The sequence below is a fragment of the Perognathus longimembris genome, chromosome 13, assembly GCF_023159225.1.
Source record: "Perognathus longimembris pacificus isolate PPM17 chromosome 13, ASM2315922v1, whole genome shotgun sequence".
Classification (NCBI taxonomy): Eukaryota; Metazoa; Chordata; class Mammalia; order Rodentia; family Heteromyidae; genus Perognathus; species Perognathus longimembris.
In genome coordinates, this window is record NC_063173.1 from 60,301,064 (window position 1) to 60,328,320 (window position 27,257).

The 27,257-nt window shown below is 47.0% G+C and overlaps 1 protein-coding gene across 13 annotated transcripts in view; it reads left to right on the forward strand.

Annotated features, from left to right (window-relative positions):
- Ppp6r3 (protein phosphatase 6 regulatory subunit 3) overlaps positions 1 to 27,038 on the forward strand; it is a 105,465-nt gene extending 78,427 nt beyond the window's left edge. For 3 of the 13 annotated variants that reach the window (XM_048359678.1, XM_048359685.1, XM_048359679.1), the window contains 9 exons: positions 3,664 to 3,761; positions 7,622 to 7,676; positions 9,079 to 9,209; positions 14,639 to 14,760; positions 15,950 to 16,103; positions 17,214 to 17,311; positions 18,319 to 18,469; positions 22,154 to 22,270; positions 22,685 to 22,923. In XM_048359678.1, the coding sequence (XP_048215635.1) occupies positions 3,664 to 3,761; positions 7,622 to 7,676; positions 9,079 to 9,209; positions 14,639 to 14,760; positions 15,950 to 16,103; positions 17,214 to 17,311; positions 18,319 to 18,469; positions 22,154 to 22,270; positions 22,685 to 22,787 (1,029 nt within the window). In that variant the 3' untranslated portion in view covers positions 22,788 to 22,923. Of the gene's footprint in view, positions 1 to 3,663; positions 3,762 to 7,621; positions 7,677 to 9,078; positions 9,210 to 14,638; positions 14,761 to 15,949; positions 16,104 to 17,213; positions 17,312 to 18,318; positions 18,470 to 22,153; positions 22,271 to 22,684; positions 22,924 to 25,596 lie in introns of those variants that run through there. The other 10 variants (XM_048359681.1, XM_048359688.1, XM_048359684.1 and 7 more) reach the window with 5 other exon arrangements.
- Positions 27,039 to 27,257: the final 219 nt, after the last annotated feature.

Genomic DNA, 27,257 nt, shown 5'->3' on the forward strand with positions numbered 1-27,257 from the left:
TGAAATAAATTTCTACTGGGTAGCAAGGTTGGGAGTTAAAAACAGGCACCCTTTTAGTAAGCCATCCATTAGCCACTCTGATTGTGCCATATCGGCTTGGGTGTGGCAGAGGAACGAGGGAGATCCCTTCTGTGCCACTCTGTGTGCTGCAAGCCTAAAGTTAAGCTTCATTTGACTAGCCTCCTGGGACTGGAGACAGGGCCCTTTGGCAATAGTCTCCTAAGGTTAGAAATGTCAGAGTCAGTACCTGACCCTCAGGGCGTGCTGCTGAGGAGCAATGCCCTTGGAAGAGTAGACATCTTGCTTTTCAGGCAGTACTGACCACCCAAGTGGCCCGACATGGCTAATTTTGAGCAGTCATGCTGCAAACCCTTTCCTGTCCCCAGGAACTCTGCTATCACTGCCCTAGGAAACACGTCAGCAAACCTTCCCACTGAAGGTCAGCAGTATTGAAATAGTACCTCAGTCCTGAACCTGCCTAGAATGAAACTTGATGATACCAAATGTAAATTGTCACTGTGATAAAGAAAGTGGAGTTCCAAACATTTGTTTGAAATATATATATGCAAGTAAACTTCCAGTCCCGTCCCATCCCATCCCTCCCCACCCCCCCGCCCTATTTAGTAGATTGCACCAGGGACTTTGCACGTTAGGCTTAGGCAAATGCTATACTGCTGGACTGCATCCGCAGCCCTGAACTCTCATCTACTGATATCATGTAGAATAGCTTAATTTTAGACATCTAGAAAATAGATTTTCTCATTTACCACAGTACCTGATGTAGATATATAAAATAATCCCAATCACAATTGACTGACTTAAAACCCTCACCAAGCTTCTAATTCCTGTATACAGGAAGAATTACCAGACTGCCAGTAAGCTTTTCTTTGTATACTTAGACCATAAATCAACTAATTTGGGAGGGACAAAAAACCAAAAATAAGATCCTAAGCATTTTCTTGAGGATACAAGTCTAGTTAAAGAGTTTTACTATAGGTTCCATTGTCATCAGAATACTAACCTACACATTTGAAGCTCGCTCCAGGCAGGCCAAGTAACAAGCTAAACATGTCACAGACCAGGCCAGACCCAGTGGTAGAGTAGCTGCCTGTTTCTGCAGAGGTGTAGAAGGGAAGAGTCAGGAGAGTTGAGTACAGACCAGCTGAGCTGCCTGTCCACCTGCACAGATGGACATCAGTGCCTGCACTGCTACCTCACACAAGCTGATAGGCAGTCAGGTCAGATTGAGCCCACAGCTGTCGCCGGGCCAGGGTAGTGATCCTGCTAGTGATTTGCTCGGTAAAGGAGTTGGCTCATTTCTCAGTGCCTTGAACTGTTTCTGATGATCGTCAAGGTGACAAAACTGGAAAGTGTGCCTTCTTAATAATTATTACAATCATGTACTGCTTTCCAGACTTATTTTCCAAGTTCAGGGCACTTTTAATAAACCTTTAAGTGCCCAGCACAGAGACAGTCTTCACTCACATTTTTAAGCTTTGATGGCTTTTATCTGTTAGAATCAGTTTTACTGACAGAACAAGAAGTGCTTTGCTGATCTGATAAATATCTTTCCTAGAAGCTGTCATAGACCTAGGACTAGCGTTGAGTCATTTTTATTTTTTTCTTTCCATCTTTGCATGAAGTTAATAGTGTCTGTCAGTTGTTATATATTTTCGTGTAGATCAGTACTAAGATAGTGCAAATGTACACATGTGGATGTAGGTATGTATATATGTACACGAAGTATGTATACTTTTGTGGTATATTTACTATTTGCATTACTTAAAGCCTTGAAAACACTTTGGGGAGCATTCCTTCTTTACACTTATAAAAATTATACTGTGATCACTAAAAGTAGGTACAAGGGCTGGGAATATAGCCTAGTGGCAAGAGTGCCTGCCTCGGATACACGAGGCCCAAGGTTCGATTCCCCAGCACCACATATACAGAAAATGGCCAGAAGCAGCGCTGTGGCTCAAGTGGCAGAGCGCTAGCCTTGAGCGGGAAGAAGCCAGGGACAGTGCTCAGGCCCTGAGTCCAAGGCCCAGGACTGGCCAAAAAAAAAAAAGTAGGTACAAATTTTAAAAATTAAACAAGTGGGAAGGACTCTCTCCCCAACCCAAGGGATCACCTTTTAGTCTATTCAGAGCCCTCAGAGCAGTACTACAGGGCTCTCTTTAGCACAAACAGGCTTCTTCCACGCATTCCTCTTACTTCCTCAGAGATAAGGCTGTAGTTCGGAAGAGTTGCGTTCATTTTTTCTTTCTCCCCTTTTTTGGCTTAGTGAATGGTGAAGGCTGTTTTTGTATGTCCCAGACTCAGCCCATCACCCAGAATTCTTTCCTACCCTTCTACTCTGACCCCAATTCCCACCAGTCCACCTTGGTTACACTCCAGGCTTTACACAGTGTGTTCCCCTCTGCCAGTATATTGTGGATGGCAGACTCAGATGGTGGGAGCAAGCAGAGGGTGGCAGGTATGCCCTTGTCTGTGGAAGAGGAGAGTGAGGTTTGGGGTTCTCTGTATCAGTCCACTTTAGGTGAAGCTGTTTTTAGACCTAAGCAAATGATACCTTCCAAAGCCAAATATAAGGTTGTTTTGGGTTTTTTTTTAACCTATAATTTGGATTATCCATGCCATATTCCCTTCCATCAGAATGAGTTGTCAGGACTGTTCAGTAGAGTCATCTTTGCAGCCAGTGTCTTCAGGGCAAGGTCTCTGGGCTCAAGACTCAGTTAGAGATGTGTCCTTCCCAGCAAATGTCCATGAAGTGTCCTTCAGCTCTGCAGGGCTGCTGCTGCCCTTGTGGGGGTCATCTGTGGAAAACAGTGGCTCTGTCCATGGGGAGCGCACATGAGGCCATGAAGTCCCTTGTGATTTTTCAGGTGAAAAGCAGAGGTGACACGTCTTCTCTGCTCTTTCTGATCAGTGTGCCTGCTGCATGCTTACTGTTGTACTGCCTGTTTAAAATTACACTATCAGCATTTTTATAGAGCCCACTATACATTTGATTTTCCGCTAAAATGACCTACAAGGGCATAGTGCTCTCTAGAGGGGTGGAAAGGAGCAAACTGCTCCTCCGTGCCCTTCTAATGTTCTAGGTTTGTTCTGTCCACTCCTTCAGGTAGGTAGAACTAGCAGCATTCCTAGTGTCAGACGCTTCCAGGCTCAAAGACCTAAGTTTTATCTGATTGATCATGATTGTGGTCCCAGTCATTCTCTGGGGCTGTCTTACTTCCTGAGAGAGGGGGGTGGGTAGCATAGGAGGGAGTGGTTGGGTGGTCAGGGCTTGTTGGCTGTGTCTCAAGATAACAAATGCACCTAATAATTTCAGACTGTTTCATGTCTTTCATCACGATTTCTTAAATTAGGCTTAACCCAAACATCTCTCTAAAGATGATTTAAATAGTGGAAGACAGTGTGGTCACTTACTGTTTCTTGAAACAGGTACATTATAAAAATTTGCAGACCAAATTTCAAACATTTTCTTTTTCTTTGGCAAAAATGTGTCTGAAATTATTTGATTTTGAAAAGAGAAACACAGCAGCTTTCAGGCTGGATGGCTATGGAAATTAAGATGATTTCTGAAGCACAAATGGGCAAATGGTATGTAGAATGTCATTAGAATCATGATATCACTGTCACTGGTCCTGGGGTTGCCAGGCCTTTTCTGATTATCAGATGCAACAAATGACGTCCAATTTTATTGACCAGTTTGGCTTCAACGATGAGAAGTTTGCAGATCAAGATGACATTGGAAAGTAAGTATGTTTTCAACAATTGTATCTTTCCACAATTGTCTCCTGTACTCCTGCTCTTTGTGATTCTACTAGTCCTGGAGCTCTTTACCATTTCCTAGTTAGGAAGAACCTACTCTGCTGGTACTTAAAGCATCACACCGAGGAAAGAAGCATTGTGGGCCAGATCTTTTTCACCAAGTTTTGTGTTGCTTTGTGTGTTTACTGGGGATTGAACTTGAGATGTGCACTCTTTCCCCTGGGCTTTTTCTGCTCCAGGCCGGCACTCACCACACTTACAGTTCCAGCTTTTTGCTGGTTGTTGAAGAATCGAATCTTTGATTTATTTGCCCCATCAGGCTCAGAACCCTCAGATTGCAGCCTCCTGCATAGGAGTATGATAGGCTGAGTGAGCCACCGGTGCCCAGCTTGCAGTAGGGACTCACTTTTGTGCCTAGGACATGCTGACTCCTTGTCTTGCCAGGCATACACCATGCCATTGCACTTCCCCTGGGCAGGTGTGTGCCACCATGCCTGTTCATCAGTGCCGCCGCATGTAGCTAGGCTTATTGGAATGAGCCACTTCATCTAGCTTATTTTTATTTACTTATTTATTTTGCCAGTCCTGAGCCTTGAACCTTGGCCTGGGCACTGTCCCTAAGCTTCTTTTGCTCATGGCTAGCACTCTACCACTTGAACCACAGCACCACTTCTGGCTTTTTCTGTTTATGTGGTACTGAGGAATTGAACCCAGGGCTTCATGCATGCTAGGCAAGCACTCTCACTAAATCAGAATTCCACACCCCTGGCTTAATTTTTATAACCTTTAGTTTTCCTTCTTCCCTCTTTCCCCTATTCCTTCCCTCCTTCTACCTGCTTCCTGGGTCTTAACTGATATCCAACTTAGTTCAGATGATCTTCTCAGAACAACTGAAGCTATAGGCATGTGCCACCATAGATTTCCCCTTCCTTAGTAGTGTTAAATAGCATTATGCTAATGAATCCCCATGTTGTGGGCTGCCTAGTTTCAAGTGTAGTAGTTTTAGTAATGCCCAATGATGCTGCATTTCAGCAGATGATCAAGTTGGCAGGAACACTCTGCCTGTGTGTACTCTCAGCTCTAAAGAACTCATAGTGGGGAGATGTGGGGTTTGGCAAGAGCCAAACAGTTGAGTGGAATGTAGAATTATATGTACTGTATGGAATTAGTGAATAGAACAGGGGTAAGTGCTTTGCAGAAATGGAAACCAGTAATCTAACATCAGCCCTAGAGAAAGGCAAGAGGTGAGAAAATTGGAGCAGAAAATTGGGGTTGGAATCTTGGGTGTAGCGATCAGAAACCCTTCCTGTGCTGAGAGCACTGTGCTGTGCAGCCTGAGCAGCAGCAGTTCCCAATAACATACTGAACTACAGCCAGTGGAGGCTGTTGTTTATAACTAATTTCAGTTTACATATGTGAGAAACTAAAATATTTTTGTAACACACCCTACCATAAACATGCCAAACTGATAGAGTGAACAGCAGGAGTTGAACACTGTCAGCTTAAGAGCAAGAATGTCTATTTCTATGACATTCAACTATCCAGAGTTGGAGTCCTCACCTCGCACCAGACCCTGCAGGTCCCTGCTTGACAAACCTCTCAGTGTCTTCCTGTCTGGATTCTGGTGTTACAAGCTAGGATTCTAGTCTCCTTAAAATGAGGTGCTAGCTGGGTGCTGGTAGCACATGCTTGTAATCCTAGCTACCCAGGAGATGGAGATCTAAAGATTGTGGTTCAAAATCATGGTAAGTTAGTTAAGCCAACATCAGAGAAGCAAGCAGTGTATGCTTTCTCTTGTATGCAGAAGCTAGATCTAAAATACATTGGGATATGATAAATTATATAGGATTCTAGGCACTCACCCACAGTGAGATCAGAGAAGGATATTCTTAGGAGAGGAACGCAGAGGTGCAAGGCCTATGTATGTGCATCTCATTGTATAAAATAATATTTATTGAAATTAACTCCAGTAAGTAAGGTTTCTTATTTCTTTGTTCTTTTTTGTTTTCTTTTTGTCTTGTTTTGTTTTTTCATTTACCTGTCTTTGGGAGGGCAAAGTTGGGGGGTAGGGACGCAGGCGAGGCACAGAAATGGAGGGACAAAAGATGAACAAATGCAGCAGTGTTACTCACTAAATGTGTTGAAAAAAAGATGGTGATTTAAAGCCAGCCCAGGCAGGAAAGTTCATGAGACTCTTTTGTCCAGGTAACCATCAAAAAGCTGGAAGCAGGGGCTGGGGATATAGCCTAGTGGCAAGAGTGCCTGCCTCGGATACACGAGGCCCTAGGTTCGATTCCCCAGCACCACATATACAGAAAACGGCCAGAAGCGGCGCTGTGGCTCAAGTGGCAGAGTGCTATCCTTGAGCGGGAAGAAGCCAGGGACAGTGCTCAGGCCCTGAGTCCAAGGCCCAGGACTGGCAAAAAAAAAAAAAAAGAGTACTTTTCTATCACTTAAGTCACAGCTCTGCTTCCAGCTTTTTTTTTTTTTTTTTTTTTTTTTGGCCAGTCCTGGGCCTTGGACTCAGGGCCTGAGCACTGTCCCTGGCTTCCCTGGCTTCCTTTTGCTCAAGGCTAGCACTCTGCCACTTGAGCCACAGCGCCGCTTCTGGCCGTTTTCTGTATATGTGGTGCTGGGGAATCGAACCTAGGGCCTCGTGTATCCGAGGCAGGCACTCTTGCCACTAGGCTATATCCCCAGCCCCAGGAAAGTACTCTTGAGTGAAAAGAATCTTAAGGGACAGTGCCTAGGCCTTGAGTTCAAGCCCCAGAACTAGTACAGACACACAGAGCGGTAGGGGTAGGAAAAGGGAGAGAGAAAAAACTAGGTGCTTCAAATGATGGCCAACAGATCTTTTAAGAATTGTAGTGGTTTAAGCAAAAAGAGCTCAGGGATAGCACCTAGGCCATGAGTTCAAGTCCCCACAACCAACCCCTTCCCTCAAAAAAAATATTTTTGTAACGTAACTCCACCTACTCAAGTTTAATGGGCTATGCAAGTCTTTTACTGGATGATGCCCTGTTAGCATGTATAGTTTTAGGGATGCAGGTAAACTTTTTCCTGTTGTATCAGTATAGTCTGCAGACCATAGTTGTTAACACAAACATTGTGAATCCTCCATAGGAAGGCTTTCAGGGTAACTGAACAGCTTATGTTTCAACAGGCCCCATTTCGCCCTTCTTAAGATCAGAGGAGGTGGCATCCTTTACTACAAGAAGGTGTTTTTGTTTATTGCTAAGGGGTGTGTGTGTGTATGTGAGTGGGTGTGTGTGTTGTGTTAGTTGAACTTAGCAGGGAGGGGGCCTGGGCACTATTCCTAACCTTTTTTAAAAGCTCAAGGCTAGTACTCTACCACTTGAGCCACAGAGCTACTTCTGGCTCTTTGGTGGTTCATTGGATATAAGTGTCTCACAGACTTTCCTGCCTGCCTGGCTTTGAACTGCAATTCTCAGGTCTCAGTACACTGAGCAGTGAGGACTACAGATGTGAGCCACTCACCATCAACAGCTACTAATGGAGATTTTATTTGTTTATTTGTTTTGTTTTTGTTGCCAGTCCTGGGGCCATGGACTCAGGGCCTGAGCACTGTCCCTGGCTTCTTTTTGCACAAGGCTAGCACTCTACCTCTTGAGCCACAGCGCCAATTCTGGCTTTTTTCTACATATGTGGTGCTGGGGAATCGAACCCAGGGCCTCATGCATATGAGGCAAACACTTTACCACTAGGCCATATTCCCAGCCCCTAATGGAGATTTTAATGAAACTAAATATTTTAAATTTAGAATGATTCAAAAGTGCTGTTTCTGAGAGCCTGTGGGTTATTAACAATTCTATTTTGTTTGCAGTGTTTCTTTCGATCGGGTATCAGATATCAACTTTACTCTCAATACAAATGAAAGTGTAAGTAAAATGCTTCCTCTCATGACCTGTGAGGTATTGGATGGGGAGGGGAGTTGGGATGTGCTTGGAGTTACCTTTGTATTCTGGGAGTCTATATCCCATATTGATGATGCATGGCGACAGCTACTCGGTGCCTGACTCGGCCCTGTGGCATGCATGAGTTTGCAGCACCAACTAGGCCTCTCTAAACCAGTGTCATTAGTGATGGGTACCATAGAAACTTGGAACAAAGGGAAGTCTTCTCTGTTTCCACGAGGGAAACTTTGGCTGAGTCACACCCAGGCTCCTAGACCAGGCTCCTCTGGCCATACTAAGTCAACCATACCATTTGATTGGGCACAAGCTTGATGATTGTAGGCTAATAAGCTTGAGAGACCACTGGTTTCTTGCTCGTCTGGTAAAGTAGAAACAACTTGGCACCTGGCAAAGTTAATCTCTGCTTAGCTCAGCTGGTAAAAGCGGAGGCACAGGCCTCCTCTTGTTAGATCCAGACCGCTCTTCTGGGGGTTACGCTGACACTTCAATGGGCTGAAAGTAAATTCAGGAGATTACAGATAGTCTGTTTTTGTCGATTGTGGGACTTGAACTCAGAGCCTGGGTGCTGTTCCTGAGCTCTTTTGCTCAAGGCTGTTGCTCTCTTTGAGCCTCAGCTCCACTTCCAGTGGCCCAATCTTTTTAGGGAACTTCATGTTATTTACACAAAAGCTAATGTTCACCAGAACTCACGTGACAGTCATGGCCAGGTGGAATCTTGCTAATTTTTATTTATTTATTTTTGCCAGTCCTGGGGCTTGGACTCAGGGCCTGAGCACTGTCCCAGGCTTCTTTTTTGCTCAAGGCTAGCACTCTGCCGCTTGAGCCACAGCACCACTTCTGGCTATTTTCTGTATATGTGGTGCTGGGGAATTGAACCCAGGGCCTCATGTATACAAGGCAAGCACTCTTGCCACTAGGCCATATCCCCAGCCCTTCTTGCTAATTTTTCTATCCCAAGAGGCCTTGAACTATGATTCTTCAGATCTTACCAGATCTTAACCTCTCAAGTACTAGAATTGCAGACATAAATCCAGCTACATTTTATTTTAGCATGTGACAGGCACCACTTTTTTTTTTTTTTTTTGGCCAGTCCTGGGCCTTGGACTCAGGGCCTGAGCACTGTCCCTGGCTTCTTCCCGCTCAAGGCTAGCACTCTGCCACTTGAGCCACAGCGCCACTTCTGGCCGTTTTCTGTATATGTGGTGCTGGGGAATCGAACCTAGGGCCTCGTGTATCCAAGGCAGGCACTCTTGCCACTAGGCTATATCCCCAGCCCCAGGCACCACTTTTTAAAGCAAATAGAAAAGGGACATTTACATTAATAACTAGAGAAAATTGACATTAAATTTGTTTTCTTTTTCTCTAGGGAAATATTGCCCTCTTTGAAGCATGCTGTAAGGAACGAATACAGCAGTTTGATGATGGTGGCTCTGATGAGGAGGATATCTGGGAAGAAAAACACATTGCATTCACACCAGAATCTCAAAGAAGGTCCAGGTAAGAGAGAAATTATAAAGGTTATAAATGTAAGCCTGTGTCGGGCAGGTGATCTTCATGAGACATGGAACTATCTCATCACTAACACACACTTAGCTCAGAGACTGTGCTTTTGTTCTGATCAGAAGAAATGCCCATAATCAATGAAAGTATGGCAGCACCTCCATCTCTATTCTAATGCTGCTCTAATGCGACTCAACAGCTCAGTGGGAAATGATGCTGACAGAGGAACCATACAGCACCTTGGGCTAACTCAGATTATAGATTGTCCCAAATCATTTCTTTCTTTAATGTTTTGATTTTCCTCTTCATATCTCATTTCTAAGAGTTAATCTATCTTGAAAAGTAGAGTCTTGTCAATTGCTTTCTCTTTGGTCACACCAGTCTTTTTTTTTTTTTTTTAAATATGTAATGCTATGACATTAAATTGAAAGGGAACAAGTGGTGTAAAATGAAGAGTTAAGACCTGTACTTACTATGTCCGGGCTTTCTCAGACTTTCTCAGAGCTGCCTGGTCCCTGCCAGTGCCCTCACTTACATTGTGTCTTTTAAGATCCTGTCTTGCTGCAAGGTATGAAAGACTCAGCAAGAAAAGGTACATTTCCTATAATCAAGAGCTGATAAGCAATTTAACAAAGTCATTAGACTCAGCTCCTTCCAGGCCTGCTCTTTGATCACCTACTTATTACAAGGTAGCTGTTGAAGCTCTAGGGCCAGACCACAGGAGACTGATGCCTTCATATTGACTTTTTAAAAACAAACATCTAGTCAGGCTTCTTGTCACCACTGTGTGACATTTTGTTCCTTGTGCTGAGTTGTGTTCACTTAGATGGCCAGTGCCTGCCACTGTTTTTTCTGTGGAGTCAGACTGGCCTCATATACTATACAGAAGTGCAGTCCATCCTGTGAGAGCACCATGTACAGAAAGCACAGAGATTAAGTACAGGAAAAAAAGTTGTCCTGAGGGAGATGAGGCATCCAGAAGGAGTACAGGAAACATTTTATTTACATAACCCCTCTCCTGAGATGGAACTCAAACTAAATTGTAGTGTGCTAAGTTTTTAACATTTGATCCATGAAAATTATTATTCCACTTAAGGTCTTAAGCTTACCTTTTATTATAGTCTTTCCTTTTCCTGTTCCCTATTTGCTCTTTTAGTTTTCCTTTTAAGCCTAGTTTTTTGTTGTTTGTTTTTTAAGCTTATTTTGTTTTGTGCTGGTAACTAGGCCTTTGCTTTCTAGGCTAAAGTTTTACAAAGCATCACATACATAGTGTCTAGCTATTTTTACTCAATATAATTAACTGTTAGAGCCATCCTGTTGTAGTTATATATTTTAATGATAAGTACCCCACCAGATGAATGTACCATAATTTGGATAGTCAACTTCCTGTTGATGAACAGACATTTGGGAGATTTCTGGTTCTGGATTGCATTGTCCATTGGAAAATCATCTGGGATTGAATTAAAGATGTAGAGACTAAAGAGCCTAAAGATATCACTTAAACAACAGAGATAAAAGGGAATGATCATAAAATAGGCCAAAAAGCAGCCATTCATTTTTAAAAATCCGAATGAAGATAGAAAAGAACAGAGAGAAGGCAGCTAGGGAAAACAAAACTTTACAAGTGTTAGAACTAAGCCTGTGGGCTGGGGATATGGCCTAGTAGCAAGAGTGCTTGCCTCCCATACATGAAGCCCTAGGTTCGATTCCCCAGCACCACATATACAGAAAATGGCCAGAAGTGGCGCTGTGGCTCAAGTGGCAGAGTGCTAGCCTTGAGCAGGAAGAAGCCAGGGACAGGGCTCAGGCCCTGAGTCCAAGGCCCAGGACCGGCCAAAAAAAAAAAAAGAACTAAGCCTGTGAAGCCAGCTCAGTTAAAATGTCAGCCCAGATGCCCACATCAAAGGTCAGAGGTGCTAGGAGTGTGCAGCTCATGGGAAGAGTACTTGTACAGACCTTGGGTTTAGCACCAAAAATATTAATTAAAAGGCAGAGATTGTAAAATTGAATAAAAAAACAAGACCTAGTTTCATGCGCCTAGAAGAATTTAAATGTGTAGACAGAAGCAAGTTTAATAGGAAGAGGCTAAGCTAGAAAAATCTATTAATCTTGAAGTAGATTACAAAGAAAAGAGCTAAAGTGACATGATAATGAAGGGATTGATTCAGCTCATTAAGAAAAGGTACCTGACCTTACTGCCTTCATCCTTAGTGACGCAGCTTTAAAATACATGGAGCAAAAACTACAACTGCCCTTCAGAGCAGCTTCAGCCCCTCACAGTAACTGGGGAAGCAGGCAGAAGTCATGGAGCAGAGCCTTGGGACACAGGCCCGCGGCCTGTCCTGATTATTTATAAAGTAGCAGCAACAGAATCTGATTTCTTTAAGTTGCTAAAGTATTTATCAAGATAAACTATAACTGGGCCCTAAACCAAGTCTCCAGTAAACCCTAAAGGGTTCAAGTCATTTTCTGGTCAAAATGAAATTAAGTTAAAAGTCAGTAACACAAAGATCTCTGGGAAGTCCCCAAAAACTTGGAAACTAAAGAACACATGGGTCCAAAGAAGGGGAAAAGAAGGAAATTTCACAATATTTTAAATGCAGTAAAATGAAAACAGCCTGTCAGAATTTGGGGGATTCAGCTAAAATAGGACTTAGAGAATTAATTTTAGTACTAGATGATTAAGTGAGAAATCATATATCTCAAAGCAGTGGTTTGAGCTTTTAGGAAACTAGAAATCAATATAAGGCTTAAATCATAATTAATAGAGGTACAAGGTAATACAAAGTTTAGAGTGAAATTACAAAAGGAACTGAATAAAGAAAACTGATTAAATCAAAAGTGGCTGTTTAAGCTGGTCCACAGTGGCTCATGCCTATAATCCTAGCTACTCAGAAAGTTGAGATCTGAGGATTGCAATTTGATGCCAGCCCCAGTAAGACTCTTATAGCCAATTAACCACCAGAAAACCAGAAGTAACACTGTGGCTCAAAGTGACAGAGCTCAAAAGCTCAAGGACAGCATGTAGATCCTGAGTCCAAGCCTCATGACCAATCATGAGGAAAAAAAAGTGGCTCTTTAAGAAGATCAGTAAAGGATGTGGGGAAGAGAGTGATAAGAGGGGGTGAGATTGATTGGGACATACTATGAATAGTAGTGAAATAAGTACTCCTCTGAAAATTAACGCCAGCTAATAAAAAACAATCAGTAATACCAGTAAACTACTGTCAGAATGATCAAGCAGAAAATATGTAAATGACTGGCATCATAAACAAGAGGTGACATCAATGCAGGTTCTATAGACCTTGAAAGATTTAAAGGGTAACACATGTAAACTGCATTGCAGAAAGTCTGGCAGCCTGATGATGTGGTGGTGACACAAAGGACCAGTGCCGTGCAGTAAACTAAATCCAGCTCAGTCATTCTGTGTCTATTTAAAAAACTTGAATTTCTAGTTTAAAACTTCCCACCACAGAAGATAAGAACTCAGTATGGAGGCAAGGCTTAAGTGCAAGTACAAGACCCTAAGTTCAAACCCTAGCAGGAAAGTCTGATGCTTACCTGCAATTAACCACCAAAAAGGCAGAAGTGGTTCTGTGTGCCCCAAGTGGTAAAGCACTAGCCTTGAACACAAAAACTGAGAGATAGCACCAAGGTCCTGAGTTCAATCCCTCCTCCCCTCAACAAAAAGTTTAAGCAAATCAAATATCACAATGTCATGTTCCAAATTTATTCCAAAAATACAGAATTCCTTCAGCGTCATAAAATCTGTCAGCAGATATACTAAATTCAACATCTATTCCTGATTGAGAAAGAAAACTAAGCATACTAGAAGCAGAAAGGAATTTCTGCTCCAAACCCCCAGTTAAAGTGTTTGTAAATACATAGCAGCATCCTATGAACAAAATTAACCTCCCTATAAGACAGAATAAGACACAAAACGTGTCCATTTGATGGGAAGGTGCGCTGGTGGCACTGGGCAGAGTCTCCAGACGGGAGTGATGGGCCCCCGGCCACAGCTGCGGCATGGCCCAGCATACTTCTGCATCGCATGCTTTGGTTCACACCAGCGTGGCAGCCCAGTATAGGTGGGCAGCTCAGGCGGAAGCAGCCAAGGACAGGGCCAGGAGGAGCTGCAGTGGGGACCAGCAAGAGGCCCAGGGCAGCAGCGGCAACCCAGTGGCTTAGGGTCCAGAAACCCTCCAGTACTGGCCCCCGTCTCCACTCTTTGCCACAGAGGAAAAAAATATTTAAGGGAAGAAGTAAAACTATGACCATTGATCTAGCAAATTTTCTAGAATATACAGGAAGACTAAATAAAAGAAATACATTTAACAAGGTTATTTAGTACAAGATCAATATAACTCATATAGCATCAAAAATACTAAATAAATCTGACCAAAGAGCTACAAGACCCGCTTAGTGAATGTGTAAATGTGGCTGAGGGGAACTCAGGACAGCCTGATGAACATCTAGGAAACAGGAGGCAATATTGTTGAGGTCCTGCTTCCCTACATCTGTCCATAGAGTTGATACTTACACAGTCTCCATCCAAATCCTGTTTAGTTCTTAAAAGTCTGTATAGATCCAATCAAGCAAAATCTCAAGCACAATATATGAAAACATTTTAATTAGGACATCACTGAAATTTAAAACTGTACTCTTTAAAAGACACATTAAGAGACTATAAAAGGACAAATGTTATTGGAAACAACTTTTTTGAGCATTTCCCTATGCAAACCCAGGCTATCTATCCTTGAGCTCATTCATGATCCTCCTGTCTCCAGCCTCTACCTCCAGAGTGCTGAGATTATAGATACATGCTACCACGCTGCCTGAGAGAAAACATTTCAAATCATGAACCTATAAAGAACTTTTACAGAGTTATGAAGTCTCTGCTCAGTTTAAAAAAAAAAAAAAAGACATCTAGTGTGGTAGCACCATCTATAACTACCCGGCTGCCTGAGAGGTAGAGGAGGGAAAAGCACCAATTTGAGGCCAGTCAGCCTGAGAAAAATTAGTGTGAGACCTTACCTGAGAAACAAAGCAAAAGGGTTTGAGTGTTTCCGAATATTTGCCAAAAAAGTAAAATGCCCTGGCCTCCTGGGAGGGGAGGGGGATTTGTTTTTAACTTAAGCTACCAGATGACACATAAGCGTATGAGATGCTCAGTGACCTTGATCATTAGCCAAATACAAGTTTTACGCTAGGTGAGACTCACACACTGTTGGGTGGTCTGCACATTCAGGCAGAGTCCAGTGGGGGTGGTACTGGTTTAGCCTGAACCAAGCAGCACACGCTGAGCCATCTTTTCTGTGTCTCAGCCAGATGTGGTAGAGTTGAAGTGCAGAGTGGTTTGTTTTGTTGTACGGTCTTTAGCGTCTTCTGTGTGTAGCTGGTAGCTGACGAGCAGCATCTTCTTACAGCTCAGGGAGTACCGACAGTGAAGAAAGCACAGATTCCGAAGAAGAAGATGGAGCAAAACAAGACTTGTTTGAGTCCAGTAGTGCTAATACAGAGGATAAAATGGAGGTGGACCTAAATGAGCGTAAGTTACCCCATCTGTGAGTGCCGTTTGTGCTAACTGAAATTCATGTGCTAAAAACAGGCCAGAGCGTAGCAAGCCGCTGTGTGGGCTTCAGGGGAGTGGGGGCACCAACATGCAGTGGGCTGTGTGAATCACCTGTGTGCCATCGTCACCAGCGCCAGGCCTCAGGAAAGGAGCGAGGTGTGCAGTGGAGCAGTCGTGGATGTCTGAATCTGGCTAACGGTTCTAGAGGCCAGTACTGCACCAGAAGGGAAAGATAGAGATTTGAGAAAAACTGAAACTGGGCAGGATTGTGAATGAGCACACCAGAGGAAGCAACTTAAAGCCTAAGCACCTATTAAAATGGGTCCTTCATCATTTGTTTGTGACTTTAAACCCTAAAACCTGTTTAGCTTTGGTATGTTTGTACCTGCTACTTGCTAGTCTTTAGTTTTCTAGACTTTTTTTTTTTTTTGGGTTGGTCCTAGGACTTGAACTCTGGGCCTAGGTGCTGTCCTGAACTCCTTTTGCTCAAGGCTAACACTCTACCACTTGCCACTTGAGCCACAGCATGCCACTTCCGGTTTTTTCTACGATTAATTGGAAATGAGAGTATCACAGGCTTTCCTGCCTTGGCTAGCTTCAAACCATGATCCTCAGATCTCAGGCTCTTAAGTAGTGAGGATTACAGGGGTAAGCCACTGGCACCCGACTAGCCTTTTAAAAATTCTGCTAGCTAGGTGCTGTGATTCACACCTGCAATCCTAATTACTTGGAAGGCTCAGAAGATTGTGGTTTGAGCCAGCCTCCCCACTGCTGGTGTGCAGAGTAGGAATGTCAAGAGCACTTCCTGTTCCACTCACTCTGGGGAGCATATCTGGGATAGGCATTCCCAGAATGATCACAGAGGAGAGAAGTCCCTTTTGTAGATTGGTCCAGCTGTAAAGCAGACCTCTGAGACCAATAGAGTGGTTCCAAAACTCTGCTTGTGCTCTCTGTGGAAAAAAATTCTTAGAGCTGAGTACATGGCCTGGATCTGTAATCCTAGCCCTTGAGGAGGCAGCCACCTGGAGGATCATCCCTAGCCAAAACAAAACAATTGCAACACCCCTATCTCAACCAGTAAAACACCTGTCTGCAGTGGGAACAAATCTCACGGTACATGCTGATTGGGAGAAAATCTGCAAATGAAATTCTTCCCTCACTCTAGCACCCACCTGGTCAGCCAACTTTGATGTCCCGATGGAGACCACCCATGGCACTCCATTAGACTCTGTAGGGTCTGACGTCTGGAGCACAGAGGAGCCGGTGCCAACCAAAGAGACAGGCTGGGCTTCCTTTACCGAGTTCACATCCTCCCTGAGGTGAGCAAATGTGCACGGTCCCTAAACTTCCCACGGGAGAGCAGAGTGGTGGGCGTGGCCATGGGCATGTCCTTCACCTTCATTGACATCTAGCTCACTCGAGTGCCTTAGCAGAAAGATCAACCTCAACTGGGAAAGTACCAACACAGCTGTGCAGCATGAGCAGAGCCTTCAGCTCCCTGTGCTCTGTGATGAGCTAGGATTAGGAAAGTTCCTTTTCCCTTCCATCCTCTGTTCCTGGTCCCAAAGCATTTACCAGAAGGGAGCATAGATGGTGGTATATCCCCCCCCCCAATCCCCCCAATTCTAGTCTGTTATGCATGGGGGCCATGAGGGTAGGCATGACCATCTCCCCCATCTCTACCAATAGCTGAGTCCAGTGGTTCAAGCCTGTTGTTCCAGCCACAAAAGAGAGAATCACAAATTTCAGACCATCTCAGGCAAAAAGTTCCTAAGATACCCTCCACCTCCCATCGCTTGGTGTGGTGGTGTAGTAGGTACATCATGCCAGCTTTTTTGGAAGCTTAAGTAGAAGCATTGCTACCAGGTCAATTCAGGCAAAAAGGGAGACCCTACCTGAAAAATAGCCAGAGTAAAAAGGATTAGAGGCAAAGCTCAAGCAGTAGAGTACCTGTCTAGCATGCATCAAGCCCTGAGTTCAAACCCAAGCACCACCAAGTAAAGCCTGAAAAAGAACATTGTTGAAGAAGCTTTCTTCTTGAGTCCCTGGTACAGGTTTCTGGGTTAATTGTAGGGAAAGGGTTGTTAAAGAGGAAGTGCTTGTATTCGGTCAGTTGGTGTTTTTACTATGTTTTCACAGCACCAACTATGAGTATCATAGAGGGACATTGTCTCCCAAGCAGTCTCAGTAGTCTTCTGTAGCAGAGTCCTTACTGGATACTGTGCCTGCCATGTGGGCCCTGGGCCCAGTAATGACAGGGCCTGGGAGCTGAGAGACGGGCATCTTGAAGCTGCCTAGTTACAGTCTATCCTTACCTACTCCACGGAGCTGCTTGCACTTGGATCCCTATGTCTCTCCCACAGTAGACTCCTATCTGGTATTCTTGGGCCCACCCCACTGTTAACATCAAGATGTTTTCTTTTCTGAAGCGCAAAAGATTCCTTAAGGAGTAGCTCTCCAGTGGAGATGGAGACCAGCACGGAGCCCGTGGATCCTCTGACTCCCGGGGCAGCTGCGCAGCCAGAGGGTGAGTGCTGAGTGGTTGGCATGCATTCGGGAGCCAAAGGAGCCAAGAAGAACACAAGGCAGCGGCTCGCTCTCGTGTCCCCAGAGCACTGCAGAGCCATAGTGATTGGAGGAGTAAGAGGAAAGGAGCCTGAGGCCCTGGAGGGGGAGGAACTGCTCAGCCTGCAGAACCCAGGTGGATAAAACTAGGGCTAGACGCTGGACCCAGCTGCTCCCTGGAGCTTGCTTTGCTGCAGCACCTGGCTGAGCCAGGCTCGTCCCAGGCCAGGGATGGTTGTGTTCTCACCTTTACGAACAGACGTACTGTTCCTGGGTGTCTGAATTGCAGGGACTGGCCTTACTGGAATGTTCACATGTGTCCCTGTGAGTGGTGCTTTTGGAGATAAGGGTGTGGACAAAGGGGACATCATGGGAGTTGGACGTATGTGAAGGCCAGGGGCATCAGAAAGGGGACACAGCCCCAAGCCCTTCACAAAAGAAAGAGGTGCCACCAACAGGTTGAGAAAGGAGTAAGGCCAGCGGCATGGTCAGGGTTTGTTACTCCAGACCTCAGTTGGGCCTCGTGGGCCATGTTTGAGGGGTGAAGAAATTGGGGGGCACAAAATAGTTACTTGACTACGAAATGAGGGCACTTGGTTCAAGCTTGAGAAAAAAAGAAAAGATCCACCAGAATGGCCAAGAAAGGGACTGAAAAAAAAAAATAAAGCAGACTTGGAGCCACGTGGGTGTGTGGGCTAGCGCTGTGGAACGGGACGAAGCTGAGGGTGTGGGGACACGGCTGGAAAGGTGAGGAAAGCCTGAGACGCATGGTCTCACACACAGCTTGGGGAGCGTTTGTAAGAAGCCAGTGCCCTTCAGTAAACAATTGAGCCAGGCAGCAACAGGCAAACCACCTCTCTCTGGTCATTGCCCTTGAGCTGTAGGGGTGACTGGCCCTGGCAGAGGGTCTGCAGAAAGGGAGAGGCGGCTGGCACGTGTGACCATCCGCTGATGTGGTCTTCTTTTCAGCGCCGGGGAGCATGGCCATGGAAGCCGGCTCAGACGGGGAGGAGGATGCAGAAAGTACAGACAAGGTAACTGAGACCGTGATGAATGGCGGCATGAAGGAAACGCTCAGCCTCACTGTAGATGCCAAGACAGAGACTGCCGTCTTCAAAAGGTAACCAGGGCCACGGCCTCCTGCAGCTTCAGGTTGTCAGGAGGAGAGTGGAGAACAGCCCGAGATGTGACCGTGTGCCGCAGTCAGTCATCTCCATGAAACTCAGTAACGTGCACGAGGAGAGGGAGCGATTAGGCCCCATTGTCCCCACACATGCGCGCTAGAGTAAGACTGCACTTCGAACCCAGCAGACTCACAAAATCAGGAGAATGGACATCTTTCCTCATGGTAGACTTGTCACACTGCAGACCACTGTCTGCAGATGTCCCACAGTCAGTTTTAACTCACCAGCACAGTGATAATTAAAAACTTCTTTTGGGAAATTAGCAACCTCACTTCTAAACTCAGGGGCCACAAAAGGCACAATAGAGGTGTGGTGTGCACTATCCTGAAGCCTGTGGAATGCATGAAAGACCTGCTCCGACCCCTGGTCCCACGGGGGAACTCCCCTCGAGAACAAAACCACACGAGGATGACAGTGACTGGGGGCTAATATCTGTGGGTGTTTATGGTCACTGTTTGGGGGAAGAGTTTGACCTCAGGGGCTTGTACTTACTAGACAGGCACTCTACCACTTGAGCCATGTCTAGCCCTTCTGCTTTAGTTGTTTTTCTGATAAAAGTCTCAGTTCTTCTCCGGGCCTGCCTAGACCGCCATCCCCTTAACGAGCCTGTGCTTCTATACTCAGCTTATTGGTGGAAATGGAGGGCTCATTAACTTGTCTAGACTAGACTCAAACTGCTAGCCTTCTGATCTCCCTACTGAGGAACTGGAATTACAGGTATGAGCCACTATACCGGACTGCAACAGTTGATAAGAGCTAGCAAACCAAATCCAGCAATTTATTTTGTCATGACATCAGTATGAGGATTGTCGTGACACGTGGTGGACCATTAGAAGTATTACCTTTCAGATAAAAGCCAGACGGGGGACATATAGTTACAACTTTAGCACTGTGCTTAGCAGATGCAGCATTAACAATACAAAAGATAGGGGTTGGGGATTTCTCAGTGGAATAGCACTTAAGGCCCTGAGTTCTGTTCTCAGCTTTATTGGGGGGGGGGGGGAAGAGTATAAAGATTTGAAATAAATAAAAATGTCATTGTTTATGAACTGTCATTTCTGAATAGGTAAGTTCAGGCAGTGTGCTGGGTTCATAGAAAGAAGTCAGTTTTCCTTGTAAATCAACACAAGTATCCCAGATGTATGCCTCTTTAACAAAAGTGTGTGGGAAAGAATGCATGCCGATTTTATTCATGGCATTTTTCAGCAAGTCAGCCTAAGAATTCATGCCAATTCTCATTAAATAATCCCAGTAGTAAACTTCATGGAAGTTATCACATACCTTCTAAGATGACTTTGAAGAGAAGAGAGGATAGGGTCCCCCATTCCCATGTCGGACCTCCAGGCATAGGAGTAGGGCTTTGTTATCATGGACATGATGGGGCTTGGAGCTCTCGCCCCCGCTGGCCTCACACTGCCACCTCAGCTCTACCTGGCAAAAGTCCACAGAGACTCCTCCACCGTCTGGGCTTGGCGCCGGGGGTGTGAGGGAGACTGGGCTAGTGAATATTGATTCCCACTTGGGGGAAGACTGGATCTGGATCTCTTGGAGCAGTGAAGTATGAAAGGAACAGCCATGTCTCTGAGAAGACATAAGAGAACATTGTGACATGAGGGGAACATGGTTTTAACCATAAGAGCCATAGCCAGGCACCAGTGGCTCATGCCTACAAGCCTAACTGCTTGGGGGGTGGGGGGCAGGCAAGAGCTGAGGATTGTGTTTCAAAGCCAGCCTGGGCAGGAAAGTCCTTGAGGCTCTTATCTCCTGTTAACCACTAAAGGGCAAGAAGTGGAGCCGTGGCTCAAGTGGTAGAGTGCTAGCCTTGAGCTAGCACTTGGGACAGCACCCAAGGCCCTGAGTTGAAGCCCCAGGCCTGGCACCAAAAAGAAAGAGACTGGAAAATCAGGGTTCATTGCCACCCCAAGCAAACTAAAGGTGAAATTTTCTTTTTGACGAAATACCAGACAAAATTAATCAGATAGTCAACATAAACATTTCGTATTCGGGAATGCCTAGAAGCCAGTAAGACAAAAAAAAATATCAGAAAATGGGCAGAAGATAGCAGTTTCCAGACGAGAATCCAAAAAGGCTTAAAGAAAGATGAAGTCCTGTTTCATCTTTCATTATTACACAAACATGAAACATACCGCATTACTTATTGTTAGACTTGTGGAAATAGAAGGGGGTTTGCATGCTGTGGTGTTTCCCAGAGTGCCCTGGGTCTACAGAGCAAAGTAGGAAAGAGGACAGGATAGAAAGATGGCCTGGGATTTTTGTCTTCTGGGTGTGCAGCCATGCCAGCTACCTAAACAGACCCACTAAGGTCCTGGGGGTGGAGGGCATTTCAGGCCAAGCTGGCGGCTCTTCCAGGTATGTTTAGTGAAGAGAACATCAGGACAAAAGGGCCTAAGTCAGAAGGCACATTTAAGCAGTTGCTTTGGAGCATAGAAGGGGGACGGGCCAAAGGACTGAGCGGCTCGGTGCCACAGAAAGGGAGCGGGGAGGAGGGAAGAAGGGAGAGAAGGAAGGACAGAGTAGGGTGGAGTGATGGAGGAGCTGACTCAGATTGTCACCAAATGGATACATTTTATTCTGTTGGTTTTTTTTTCTTTTTTCTTTTTTCTTTTTTTTTTGCCAGTCCTGGGGCTTGAACTCAAGGCCTGGGCACTGTTCCTGGCTTTTTTTTGCTCAAGGCTAGCACTTTACCACTTGAGCCACAGCACCACGTCCTTTTTCTCTCTATATATGTATATGGTGCTGAGGAATTGAACCCAGGGCTTCATGTACACGAGGCGAGTGCTCTACCACTAGGCCACATTTCCAGCCCTTTATTCTGTGTTTCTACTTATAAATTGCCTGGGACCATTTGAAAGCCAAGCAGGACATTGTCCTGAAACTAGAAACTTAGTAAGCAGATCCAGGCCAGACTTGCCCAAAAGAATGATGGCCTTCCCTAAAGGACCCCAGCAGTCCCTGGGTTTGCAGTGTGCATGTAGGAACAAACCCACAGAGGAAGGAAGCATCGGTGGGGAGACTGTTCCATGTTTCCTTCCCCCAGGGCCCCGGTGCTCTGGGGGGTCAGCCTGGCCTGTGCTAGCGGCTCCTCCCCATCCCTTTTGCCTCCAGTGCGTGCACTGGGCACGGGTTGCTGAGGCCAGCTCAAGAAGCTTTCTGCTTGCACAGTGGGACGCCCTGGCGTCAACTAAAGCCTCGTTCCTTCAAACAGGTTCACTTGACACCTCCACCGACTCTGCGGTTTGCTTATGTGCAGTCGTGGACATGTTTTCCCCATCCCTCATTTCTAGGAGAATTCTGAAACTCTTGTACATTTCTTTTTCTGTTTTGCACACTTGGCCTCAGAGTGTTGAAATCCTACCGGTATGTACAGTGACGCGGACCATTCCTTCTCAGACCCCAGCCGCATCACATCAACCCTCGGTCCCCACCTGCTGTGGCCCTTCCTTCCATGGTCCCGTGCCATCCGTGTCCCTGTGGTCCTCTACCCTGAGCATGCTCAGCCCCAGGGCGTCCCGTGGCATCGCGACTCCAGGGCCATTGCATGTGACCTCATTCCCTAGGCCGGGCCCTGCTGTGTGTGACCCGCTCTCCCTCTCTCGCAGTGAGGAAGGAAGACTGTCTACCTCTCAAGATGCTGCTTGTAAAGACGTGGAGAGCCCTGAGCCGGCAGAGGCAAAGTGCGCTGCCCCCCGGCCCCCCAGCAGTAGTCCCGAGCAGAGGTAACCGCCCAGCAGCCTGTACCCTCCCGGGCCGCCGGGCCAGCCCAGCCTTTTCCCGGGGGTGATGGGGGTCAGTCCTTCAGCAGCAGCCTCTGCCAGTCCTGCTGGTGGCGGGAGCTGAGACCAGTGTTCTGTCTCCATATCCAGAAGCAGAGCCTCACCCAAAGATTCCTGGCAACACTGGCTCTGAGACCTTTCTAGAAAGGGAAATGCTTGCTCTGGCCCTCGGGCTTTTCCTAAGGCTGGGTGGGGAATGGTTGGGGCCCATAGCCCCATCCTGGGGTAACAAGGCACTTGTTTCCCTGAGGCCTTTCACATGGTGAAATACTCAGCCCAGGAGTGCCAGGGGCTGAGCTTGTCCTGTGGCGCCCACTTCCAGGGCCGGTGACTTGCGATGTGGTGTTTCCTTTCTAGTCACCTTTTGCTCAGACTGAGCCAGTGGTCTGAAGGGCTAGGCCAAGCCAAAGCCTCAGCCGAGGGCCGGCGCCCAGGCCCGTACACGCGGCCTCACAGGTAGAGCCTGTGGCCCGGGAGCACCGGAGCCCATGCTCACGGCTGAATGAGGAGGCCCCCCGACACAGGACTGCTCAGCACCCCTCAGTTATCTGACGCTGTATATTCCTCCAGAAAGGAATAAAATGCCCTTTAAAGCAGTTTCAGAGGTGTTGTGCTTTCCCCTGGCCCCCCATGTGGGCATCCTACGTGTAACCCAGGGCCGGCAGAGCCACAGGGGCCTTCCTGTTCTCACCATGTCTGGGGCCAGACAGCCTGCAAGTTAGCCACAAGGAGTGTTGAGCATGTTGACACTTGGGGCATTGGGAGTGGAAGATCGTACACCATCTGCTCAGCTGGGCCTGCGGGAAGCCCTCACTTCCCTTGGGTTCTCAGTGTCTGATTCAGCCAGGTGCATGAAGTGGCCAGAGGCCCCATTGGGAGCGTTGTTCCCAGTGCATCTAGGCCTGTCTCTCTGACATGATTGTGACAGAGAAATCTGGGGTCACTTCCTGGCTGTCCAGGGCTAGAAATGGCCAGCATGAAGAACTCTGCCCTGTCATCTGCAGAGGAAGTGGCAGGCGGGAAGGCGGGGGTGGGCCAGTAGAAGAGGGGTCCCAGTCATGCCCCCACATGTGCTCTGGGTCCTTCTGCCCAGCACTTGTTCGAGCAGAAGCCACTGGTGACTGCTGGCAGAGCGTGACAGACGGGCAGAGGAGGCATGGGGGTCGCCCCCCGAGCGGCCGTCGGGGGCTCTGGGCAGACGGCAGGAGCTGATGTTGGCTGGTGCTCTGAGGCCTCACTGTGTGGGGAAGCCATCGATGACAGGGTGGAGAGCAGAGGTTTCCCACCACCGCCACCGTCGTCCCCAAGCTCCTGTGGGTACCGCGAGCTCTCCTTCCACAGCTCTTCCTCCAGTTTGCGCTGGCCAGAGTGCTGGTGCTTTTCACACAGTGTACATTTACAGAGCCCCAGGGGTGGCTTTGCCCCCCTTTTATAGGGGATAGAATGGAACTAAGTGAGGCGTTACAGACCTTGGCTTAAGAATGCTAGCCATCACCACAGAGGCAGAGATCTTGGAAGGATGTGGTTCAAGGCCAGTCCAAACACAAAAAGTCTGCAAGACCCAATCTCACCCAACCAAAAGCTGGGTGTGGTGGTGGCCAACACCTGTTATCCTTGCATAAATAGAGGAGGACCACAGTTTGGGCCTGTCTGGGCATAAAAAGCAAGACCCTATCTCAAAAAAAAAAAAAGACAAACCAGGTATTGCTGGCTCACGCCCATCCTAGCTAGTCAGGAGGTTGATACTTGAGGATGGTGATTTGAAGTCAGCCTGGACAGGAAAGTGTGAGATTCTTTATCTCCAGTTAACCAGCAAAAGTGCCAGAAAGGGCTCCGTGGCTCCACTGGTAGAGCACTAGCCTTGAGCCCAAAAGCTCAAGGACAGATCCCAGGCCCTGAGTGCAGGCCCCAGGACCAGCACAGAGAAAGGCAGGAAAGGGTAGGAGATGGCCCCAAGTGGCAGAGCACCTGGCTTCCAAGCACAGGCCCTGAGTCCCTGCCCTAGGCCTGCTCAAGGTGGGGAAGCTCATAGCTATGGGTGGTGAGGTGTAGGCGCACACCCAGTTTTCCCTGTCATGCACTGGGGTGGACACCTAAGTAGGGGATGTGGGGGCCCGCTGGGTCTCCCATGTCAGTAACAGGATAAGAGCAGCCTTAACTACCACTGAAGCATTCTTTCCAAAGACTGCAAGAATGTCTCGGCCATACACCAGCTCACATCAGCAATCCTAGCTATTCAGGAGGCTGAGATCTGAGGGTCATGGATAAAAGTTTGTCAGACATCCCCCACCCCACCCCGCCTCCAATGTGGGGCTTAAACTCGGGATCTGGGCACTGTCTCTGAGTTCTTTTTGCTCAAGGCTAGTGCTCTACCACTTAGATCCACAGTGCTACTTCCAATCTGTTGGTGGTTAGCTAGAGTCTCACATGCTTTTATACCAGGACTGACTTTGAATCATGATCCTCAGATCATAGCCTTCTGAGTAGCTAGGGTATATAGGTATGAGCCACCAGCACCCAGCAGTTTATCAGATTCTTTTTTTTTTTTTTTTTAATTTGCCAGTCCTGGGCCTTGGACTCAGGGCCTGAGCACTGTCCCTGGCTTCTCTTTGCCCAAGGCTAGCACTCTACTACTTGAGCCACAGCGCCACTTCTGGCTGCTTTCTGTATATGTGGTGCTGGGGAATCGAACCCAGTGCTTCATGTATACGAGTCAAGCCCTCTTGCCACTAGGCCATATTCTCAGCCTCCCTTGAGACTCTTATCTCCAGTTAACCACCCAAGAAAGCCAGAAGTGGCGCTTTGTGGCCCAGGTGGTAGAGTGCTAGAACAAAGAAGCTTAGGGACAGCGTGGACAGAGCCTAGGCCAAGTTCAAGTCCCAGGACCGGCATACAAAAAAGACACAAGTTGGGGGCCGGTGGCTCATGCCTGTAATCCTAGCTACTCAGAGGCTGAGACCTGAGCATCACAGTGCAAAGCCAACCCAGGAAGGAAAACCCAACTAACCCCTCAGAAACTGGAAGTGGCACTGTGGTACAGGTGGTAAAGCGCTAGCCTTGAGCACAAGAGCTTGGACAGCACCCAGGCCCTGAGTTCAAGCCCCATGACGGAAGAAAAAAAAAACCAAACAAATGACATGCGAGAGCAGTGTACACAGACTCAGAGGTCATGCCCGTGGACAGGAGGTACCGAGAAGCTAGTGGGCCTGGGCCTCCGGGGCCCTGCTGCGCTGCTCTGCGAGTGCTTCACGCGTCTGTCTCCTCCCTAGGACGGAGCAGCCAAGCGGGCCTGGAGATGCAGCCGCCAATGGCCCCGTATGATGAGGGACGGAGCTGCTGCCGGACTCGGCTGAGGACTGCAGAGCGCCGCCCTGGCTCCGAGGGGCTCTGGAGCCTCCGCGTCGCGCAGCTTGCTCGCTGGGCGAGGGATCAGGACCAGCACCCTTTCTATTCTAGATTCTAAGACACTGTACAGAGAAATCCAGAAGTGTAAAGATACTGCACATTGACAAATACCAAGAATTTTTGCGTATGTTTATATTGTATTGTTCTAAATAACGGGTGGCCTGTGGCGCACGCCTGCCGCCGCGTGATACTAGTGGTGATGCTGTAGTTAAAATGCTTGTAAGAATAGTTTTATAAAGTGAACACAGATCTATTGTATTTGAGACATAACTATTTGACAATTATTAGTGCGACCAAAGTATTAGGCAAGTTTCCTACATTTTTCACCTTGTACAAAGTTCTGAGTTGGTTTCTCTTCCAGCTGGCGGGCGCGCAGCCCTGAAAGGCCCTCCGCTGCTGTTTTGGTTGTTCCAACTTAACACCAGTGATTTTGGATAAGAAATATTGGGTGTTCTTTTTATAACCAGTTTTTGATTGGTAATTGTTTTCTGTATTGTTTAAAGCGGATCAAAAGTGTAAGTCTATTGGTAGAGATTAAGTATTTATTGCTGCCGCTCAGTTGATAACCCGGTGTTCCTGTAAAGCCATACATTCGTTGCGGCCTCGTGTGCTTGAAATGCTTCGGTGAGGCACTGGAGGGCTGAGTGAAATGGCTGGGGGCTGGGGCTTTGGGGGTGTTGTTTTTGTTTCTGTTTGTTGTTTTTCTTTTTTGTTTGTTTCATTTGGATAGTTCATCTGCCTTCTTACCCCAGTCTCCGAAATAACCCGTCTGTCACCAAGCGTCCGCCGTGCCTGTGGCAGAGCCCGCAAGGCGGGCACACGCGTGTGTTTCCCACGCCGGGTCTGCGGGGCGGAGACCGCGCCCCCCGCATGGGGCGAAGCATGTTACCTGTTCCACTGTACCCGCGTCAACTCTAAACCAGTGCGTTTTCTAGAGCTGGTTTGTGTATATATATAGTGATTATGGATACTAATTCAATGTAATTTATAATTTTCTATGTCAATATCAAATCCATCACCGCCCTCTCCACCAGCTGAAGCAATATATTGTACATTGTATATTGCCGCGCCATCTGGTGAGCGGGCTAGCACTTCACCTCTTGCACTTTTAGATGCAAATCAGTTTTTCATTTCTGTAATAGAAAATTATTCACGTATTTTTACATCGTTTGTTTTTTCCTGATCAGTATTTAAACCAAAAGGATATTCTGAGAAAAAAAAAATGGCCAACAAATTTTTTAGAGACAGCATCCCAAGCAGCGTGCCTAAACAATACATTGCATATGGAAATAAAGAATCAAATGTCTATGCCTTACTCCTTATTTACTCCACTCCAGGGAGCGCAGCGGCCTGCGAGGATTCCACAGGAGGCCCAGCTTGCCGCCAGGGGGTGGCGGGGAGCCCCGGGCCCGGTAGCCGGCCCCCTGCACGCCCGCCTGGCCCGGGCTTCCCCGTCGGGAGGGCCTCGGGAGAGACCCGGCGTTCTCCGGGGGGCCTGGGACCCCAGCACGGGCTCCTTCCTCTA